The sequence below is a fragment of the Pelophylax lessonae genome (genome assembly GCF_965119305.1).
Source record: "Pelophylax lessonae genome assembly, chromosome: 1".
In the NCBI taxonomy this organism is placed as follows: Eukaryota; Metazoa; Chordata; class Amphibia; order Anura; family Ranidae; genus Pelophylax; species Pelophylax lessonae.
Window position 1 is genome coordinate 65,766,164 of NC_138768.1, and position 8,717 is coordinate 65,774,880.

At 39.7% G+C, this 8,717-nt stretch overlaps 1 protein-coding gene across 6 annotated transcripts in view; it reads left to right on the top strand.

The window, feature by feature from the left end:
- The window catches only part of NEDD4L (NEDD4 like E3 ubiquitin protein ligase), a 629,231-nt gene extending 623,867 nt beyond the window's left edge, over nucleotides 1-5,364 (top strand). For all 6 annotated transcript variants that reach the window (XM_082259755.1, XM_082259756.1, XM_082259753.1 and 3 more), the window contains one exon: nucleotides 4,668-5,364. In XM_082259755.1, the coding sequence (XP_082115881.1) occupies nucleotides 4,668-4,770 (103 nt within the window). In that variant the 3' untranslated portion in view covers nucleotides 4,771-5,364. The remainder of the gene's footprint in view (nucleotides 1-4,667) is intronic.
- Nucleotides 5,365-8,717: the final 3,353 nt, after the last annotated feature.

The following is an 8,717-nucleotide window of genomic DNA, read 5'->3' on the forward strand; positions in this document are numbered from 1 at the left end:
CACTTCCGGGTACTCTGTGTCAGATTAAAAAAAATTATCGCATTCAAAACAGCTAAACTTGGCATTTTGAATGCTTTTAAGTGCAGAGGAGGAGTTTGGGGTCTTTTAGACCCCCAGATCCCTCCACAAGAGTACCTGTCAAGTGCTAAAAATATATAAAAAAAAAATTTTGATGTACGAAAATATTGGCCAATACCGATATTCATTGACCAAAATATCGGTATCGGCAACGAAAAACCGATATCGGTCGATCACTACTTAGGACCCCCAAACATTATATATATATTTTTTTTTAGCAGAGACCCTAGAGAATAAAATGGAGAGCATTGCAATATTTTTTATCACGCCATTTTTGCACAGAGGTCATACAAATGCAATTTCTTTGGAAAAAATACACTTTTTTGAATTAAAAAATAAAAACACACTAAAGTTAGCCCAATTTTTTTTCTAATGTGAAAGATGATGTTACACCAAGTAAATAAATACTCAACATGTCATGCATCAAAATTGCGCACGCTCCTAGAATGGCGAAACATTGGTACTTAAAAATTCCCATAGGCAACATTTTAAAAACTTCTACAGGTTACCAGTTTAGAGTTACAGAGGAGGGCTAGAGCACAAATTATTGCTCTTGCTCTAACTATCGCAATACTTTTGGTAATTATAGCGCTTATATATAGACCAAATTCTTTTTTATTTTGGAAAGAGTAGGTAAGGCTTTAGAACCCCATATTGGGTTCATTATTTAGCTGTGATAGTTGTGAATAGCATCGCTCTTAATTAATATGTCTTTGGTGTAATACCTCATAAAGCCTGTAGGTGTTGCTATTTAAAAGTGGATTTTATTACTGATATTTACTACAGTAATAGGACATTGGTGTTTACGAAAGATCACTTCTGGTGTCCGCATAGCTAAAATCGTTTGTTAGAGTAGAGAAGGATTAGATCCTTTGTCAGGTTTTAATTGCTTTCTCTGCCCCTGCTGGGTAGATTCACTCTCTCTATTTGTCTTGGTGACAAGTTATGGGAAATCCAATATAATTAGAGTTGTCACCAGAAAACAGGTGAAGAAAAAATCTTCCAATGGGGATACCTGTTTATTTATTTATTTCAGGTACTTATATAGCGCTGTCAATTTACGCAGCGCTTTACATATACATTGCACATTCACATCAGTCCCTGCCCCCAAGGAGCTTACAATCTAAGGTCCCTAACTCACATACATACACAGTAGGGCCAATTTATTTTAAACAGGATCCAATTAACCTACCAGCATGTCTTTGTAGTACCTGTTCCTGTGATGTCTATCTAGGAGGGAAATTCCCCTAATTTTGTAGAGATTTCCTGCTCCATGTATGGGACAGGAAGTAAAGGGAAAGCTCCCTTAAGGAAAGGACAGCAAAAAATAAACTCCAAAAGCTAAAAAAAAATAAAAACTCCCTATAAGTGCACTTTTTCTGTGCCTTAGATTTTTTGGCTCTAACAAGCAGAGCCCTCTGATTCCTACTATATTAAATTGTATTGTAGTTATACTGTCTGCCCCTATGTTGTAAAGTGCTGCATATACTGTTGGCTCTATATAAATCCTGTATAATAATAATAAAAATAAAATAAACTTTCTCATTGCATTAGGCTGCAGTCATGTACAAATAAGCTAGTGCCTTTCAAAATTCCCCCTTCCTTCTTCTGACATGATGGAGGTGCATTACTTGCAGTACTTAGAGGCACTAACTCCGAATAGGTATTGAGATAAGATCTGATGAATTTTCGGTCTTTCCTCATCTGTGTATGTGTTCTGGTTCATTGACTTAGTAAGCATCAAAGCCAATGGTCCGGCATAATAGCCAGGCAACTAGCAATTTCTGAGGGAAGTCAAGCCCATTTGCTTTTTTTTTTTTTTTTGGCAGGTTTACCTGAAAGCTAAACTCCAGGCACCTGCAAAAGGCACAATTTAATAAACATCCGTATCCATTAATTAATGTATTATTATTATTTTATTTTTTATTTTTGCTGCAAAAGCTGCCCCTAGTGCTTAACAAATCATTATATTAAATACAGTAGCAAAAATAGTGTGTTACTGGCTTAGACTATATGAAAACTAATTTGTGAATAACTGACCATGATGCCTAAATCAGCTCGTCGGCCATCCCATTCCAAAATCACAAGCATTAATCTGTAGTTGGCCACCCATTGTGACCCACTCTTTTAGGAAGGCCTTCCGCAAGATTTTGAAGTGTGTCTGTGGGATTTTGTGCCCCTTCACCAAAAAAAAAAAAAAATGTTTGTGAGATCAGGTAATGATGTTGGACAAGAAGACCTGACTCACAATCGGCATTCGTATTCATCCCAAAGGTGTTCAGTAGGGTTGAGGTTAGGCCTTTGTGCAGCCCATCTGAGTTCCTCCACACCAAACTCACCAAACCATGTCTTTATAGAGCTGAGTGTGTGCACAAGGGTAGTGTCTTGCTGGAACCGAAAAGAGCTTTTGCCAAAGTGTTGTTACAAGGCTGGAAGTGCACAAATACCTAAAATGTCTTTGTATGCTGTACCTTTAACAGTATATTTCACTATTTTCTATCATATGCTTTAAATCCTATTCAATCCTTGCAGCATTATTGCACGCCATGTGCCTTTAAACAGTTCAAGATGTATTACACCCTGTGATTGTTTAGAGAAGTTCACACAGCTTAAGTCACCTAGAGGATAATATGAGTGATCGAGTCCATAGGTCCAGTCACCACACCTCATGAAGTCCACTCTCCTTGGATGTTACACTCACCAGATCTCCAAAAACAGTACGCCTGTAATAGTAATCTCTTTATCACCTGAAGTTCCTCTAAGTGCAAGGTCTTCCTCCACTCGCAGTATCTCTCATACCATAAAGGAAACCGACTCGTATCATTACCCCATCATAAAATGTATTCCCAATGCACAACCCCCCTTAAAATCACACTTACAAAAGTACAAAAATCTAAAGCATTGATCATCACAGCAAAAACTGTTAAGCTAGCACGTTCACTCTAACCACTCCTTGGTGTCCTTTGATTGCTGTGATTCCTGGGTAGAGACACAAGCTGCTGGCAGTCTGGAAAGCCACGTGGTCACGCCCTAACACGTTTCGTCATCACGACTTCGCTGCTAATGCTGCAAGGATTGAATATGATTTATAGCATATGATAGAAAATGATTGATATTGTTTATAGCAGCAGCTAATGGTGCAATGAACTCTTTTTCTAACAATATTGGAATTTACATGAGCACTGGGATTAGTGATATATATATTGTGGTTATAAGTACCTTTCATTAGAAACAAATGGTGTCCCATAGGTGTGGGCATCCTATTGCATTAGGGTGTGCACCCCAAAGCTCAAACACATGGTACTGATCACTCACTGTTTTCAGTCAGAAAGAGAAGGGACTGGTAAATTACATATTTTACAGACCCCTTTATTCTAAAACATCCCCCTGTGTGTTCCCGCAGCAGCAGCCGATGGAAGAGAAGAGGATGAAAGCTGGCAGTGCTGCAGGGGCAGTAGGGGGAATCTGCTCTGCATGGGGCGATTTGGGTGTGCCCCGACACACCCTGTGCACACGCCTATGGGGTGTCCACAAACATTTGGTTATATCAGTTTTTTTAACCGCTTGCCGATCACTAGCGTCACTAGCCTGGGAGGGTCTGGGGAGCGAGGACCCGATGTCCGCCGGCCACTCTGCGATCGGCGGGGGAGAGGGAGAAAGTCAGGCAGCTTGTGTAAACAAGCCGCCTGTCATTCTCCCCTGTGTAGAAACACTTATCATACGGTTCTACTATGTAGAACCGTTGATCAGTGTCCTTACAGCTCAAGCCACAGCCAATCACAGTAGAAAGCACGCCCCTAGGGACACACACAGCCCCTCCCTCCCAAATAAAGTTAACCCCTTCACTACCAGTGTATTTTTACAGTAACAGTGCATATGTATAGCACTGATTACTGTAGAAATGTCACTGGTAACCCCAAAAGTGTCAAAAATGTCAGTCAAGGGTCCGATCTGTCCACCCCAATGTCGCAGTACCGCAAAAAAAATCGCAGATCGCTGCCATTACGCGTTAAAAAAAAAAACAACAAAAATGACAGAAATCTTTCCCTTTGTTAGTAAACGCGATAACTTTTGCGCAAACCAATAAAAATACGCTTTTTGCGATTTTTTTTTTTTTACCAAACATAGGTAGCATAAAACAAATTGGCCGAAAATGTTAAAAAATTTTGATTTTTACATTTTTTTTGGGGGGAATTTCATATAAAAAAATGTGAAAAATATTGTTTTTTTTGCAAAATTGACGCTCTTTTTTTGTTTATAGCGCGTGATCAAAAAATCGCACAGGTGATCAAATACCACCAAAAGAAAGCTCTGTGGGAAAAAAAGGACGCCCAATTAGTTTAGGTACAGCGTTGCACGACTGCGCAATTGTCCGTTAAAGTCACGCAGTGCCGAATCGCAAAATACCCCCTGGTCGTTTAGCAGCCAAATCCTCCGAGGCTTAAGTGGTTAAAAGGGAATCTATTATCTCCTAAAAGAGTTATTGATTAAATTGTCATTAGATTGTTATGCATTTCTTTTTGTACTCTACTTCGGAGTGCATTAATGTTATAAAAAAGAAAACACTGAACCATTGTGCTTTATTTCAGCTTTAACCGTCTAGATTTACCTCCTTACGACTCCTTTGAAGAGTTACGGGAGAAACTTCTCATGGCAGTTGAGAACGCTCAGGGATTCGAAGGCGTTGATTAAGGAGTAACCTTTTCCTCTCCAATAAAATGCATCTTCCTTTTTGCAAATTTTAATGAAATGGACATTACCAGAGATGACCGAGAGATGCTTAACATAATTAAAAACACACTATAAAAAAAAAAATCAACAACCAAGGACTTGACAAAGGACTATGGTGACACTTTTTTGGGCTGTTGATGTTGTGTCAGTTTACGTAGCAAAGTTGGATAATTTCTCTTGATTGCTACAAAATTTGCTTACGGGGGCAAAAAAAAAAAAGTTGCTGGTAAAATGGTACAATTTTTGAAATCGAAAAGCGTAAACTGTGCCAATCTGGAACCTTTTCTTTTTGGGTGTTCAATCGACAGCTCCTGACGCTTGGTCTGCAGAGCACTTTCCTTAGTTTGGACCTCTGGCGCGATAGACTGCAGATGGTAGACTGCGGATGGTACTTTTAAAGATCAAGACAGCGTTTGCACACTGTTCATTGTATGCTTAAATTACATTTCAGGAGGACTTTATTTATATGGTGCCAGCCCTTAATTCATCATTTTACCTATTTTCTAATGTCAATGAATGGAACCAATCACATGGAAGGTATAGTATTATAAAGAATGACATGTTTACTTTTTAAATGATTTGAACCTATTTTCAAATTTTAACGTTGTAATTAAAGTCGTCTACTCGAAACAGTCGACAAAAGCTACTTCTGTTTTAATTCCAAAGACATGGTGAATCGAGTGCAGTGCCAAAACATAGTCTTCAATTGTATTCTTTTCTTTTATAACAAAGTTCACCCCTGCTAAGTATGATTTGTATCCAAGATCACTAGGAAACAGTAGCCCATTATCATTAAGAAAAAGTGCAGTTTCCCTTTTTGTGAAGATAAAACTACTGTGTGTGGTCACTGCTCTTCCTCAGTGTTGTAACTGAGCTTATCTGAACCAGGAAAAAAAATAATCAGTTCCTGTAATGCACGGAAGCATCCAGTGCCCTGCTATGGTACACTGTAACTATCAATTTGCATTGCAGTGAGAGGGTAAGCACAGGTCACAGAAGAGATTATGTATACAAAAAATGCACTACACATTTCCTGCTATCTATCAACCAATCAGCTCCCTGTTGTGATTTCTGCAGTGCAGAGTTAAAAAGGAAACAGATTTCGATTGGATGCCATGACATTTTTTTTTTTGCACACTTTACACACTCAACCCCAATAGCATTGGAGGGCATTGAGTATTGAAATTGTATATTAGCTATTCTGCCATTGAAGGGACAGTTGCTAATGGTGATAATTAGTGGTGTTTAGTAGTGTTTTGTTTTTGTGTTTTTTTTAATCCAGGTCCTTTTCCCTGATTTTTAAATACTTGATATATTCCTATGTTCCTGCGCACGACCTGGAGTAGGAGGATGCTGCATTAACTGCCGGCGAGCCGACTGGAATCAGCTTAGATGAACACACCAGGGATCCATAATCAGTAGTCCAATCATTTATTATTAAGTGCAGGTTCAATGTTTCTATGCCACACCGGATGTCTTTATGGTAGTTTCTAAAGAAGAGGTCCTGCATGGTCTCAAAATGTTCATGCACTTATAACGGTAATAAATGTGTGGATTAAGGATCTATGGTGTGTTAAATTCCTTTTTATTAGGTTAAAGTTATTTTATTAGCACTTTCTAACAGTATCTGCATCCAGGGGTACAGAGACAAAACTAGCTGTCTCTTAAAGTGGAGTTCCACCCATTTTAGTGACTTTAGATGTATGTAATCCCCTTTAAAACGACTTTTACCAATGGAAAGTTTTTTTTCTGTTGTTGCTAGTAAATACCTTATTTTCTGCTTTATTTATCCTCTTCTCACTTCCGGGTCTGGTCGGCGATTACGTCATTCGACGATTCGCAGTGTGTGCTGGGATGTATTTCAGGGCATGAAATCTTGCAGTATTACACAGGAGATGATCTGTACTGCGTGCTCTGCCCCGCCTCCGCCCCGCCTCCTCTCAGTGAGCTGTATGTATGTATTGTATTGAGGCCGTGCTTCCGCCCCGCCTCCTCTCAGTGAGCGAGGACTGAAAGCATTATATCCTCACTGAGCTCACTGAGAGGAGGCGGGGCGGAGGCGGGGCATAGAACGCAGTGCAGCTCATCTCCTGTGTAATACTGCGAGATTTCATGCCCTGAAATACATCCCAGCACACACTGCGAATCGCCGAATGACGTAATCGCCGACCGGACCCGGAAGTGAGAAGAGGATAAATAAAGCAGAAAATAAGGTATTTACTAGCAACAAAAAAAAAAAAACTTTCCATTGGTAAAAGTCGTTTTAAAGGGGATTACATACATCTATGTAATCCAATTTATTAAAAATGGGTGGAACTCCACTTTAAAGCAAGTGCAGTGATGGTGCGATGACCCTTCCTCATTACCCCCCCCCCCCCCCCCCCCCATTACCTGGGGGCCTTGTTCAGCTGGGAAGGGTTTCAAGAACCTGTTTGCAGAAACACTGTAGCTTTAAGTAAAAGAAAATCTGTATTGTAGTAATTGCTACATAACGAAGCAAGTATTTATCCGGCATGCCAACAAAGTAATTGATCCCCTGCTGATAATATGTTCACGTGTTCCTGAATATGCAGCTGCTTTGTAATATTATTTCCTCCTATAACAGTGTAGAAAATATGTTACCTTTCCTAAATCCAGCAGCAGGTAGATTCTGTTAGTTACAGTTATAGGTTCACTTACTGGAATTCCGGGGAGCTGTAGTAGGAGAGGGCAGGTAGACAACAAATTCCAGATTGTCAGCAAAAATTCCCCTTAAACTTAATGGAGATGCCAATGTAAAACCTTTGAGTAGAAGACCCGTGATACACAGTTAAAATACATATATGTGCATATTCTAACCTGTCAAAGGATTTCTCATTTAGGTAGTCATTTAGATCAGTGGTCCTCAACCCTGGCTTACAGGGCCCACTAACAGGCCAGGTTTGCAAGATAACTGAAATACATCCCAGGTGATATCATTTGCTGCTCAGTGATTGCAGTACTCTAGTCTGCATCTCCCCAAGGTAATACTTAAAATCTGGCCTGTTAGTGGGCCCTGAGGACCGGAGTTGAGGACCACTGATTTAGATCACAATTTTCCACCATGCCACCCTATTTCCATCTTCCTGTCACCTCTCCATATTCAGCATCTTCAAAAGACAATTGATGGGCACCATCATAATACCCATTCCTACTCATGAACAGGTAGGTGATATGGGAACCTGTAGTGCTAAATCAGCTTATAACCATGTCATCTTCCTGACCGTGTGGCATAGCAGAAGAGTGTAAATCCCAGAAGAAGTCAGAACAATTTTCTCCCCATACATGTCTTTGGGAATACAATAGAAGCTTGAAGCAGGTCAGAAGGAGTTCGACTGAAGGTCAGATGAACCTGTCAGTGGATTCTGGATGATCCCAGAAGCATCTTAAACTGATGTAGAAATCAAGGCCATCAGTGCAGCCCAAAGCCTTTAGAAATACGTTGGCAATTAAAACCGTTTGCCTGCAGTATAGGCATTTAGCTATGTGTCTGGTGTTCCATTCTAAAGAGTTTGTTTAACCAAAACTGGCCAGCAACAGTGAGTACCTCTTCTAATCTTCACACCTTTATCTGTGCACCAGGAAAGTACTTTGTCTTGGCTAAAAGCTGTGATGACATATTGACTTCAGCTCCATCTTTAAGTTTTTTTAATGCCCCTCACCCAACCCACACAAATCAATAACAACATCCAGCAGATCTATATATAAAATAACCAATCTTTGTTTCTCTGATCACTTTGTTTCAAATTGGTATCCTTGTTTTCCATTTTAACAGAGACAAGACAAAAAATTTAAAAAATCTCTAACGGAGCCCTAAAAAAACTTTACCGAGGTTGAAACCCTTCTCCAGTCTATTCAAAACCAGAAAAAAAAATATGGTTGGCTTTTCT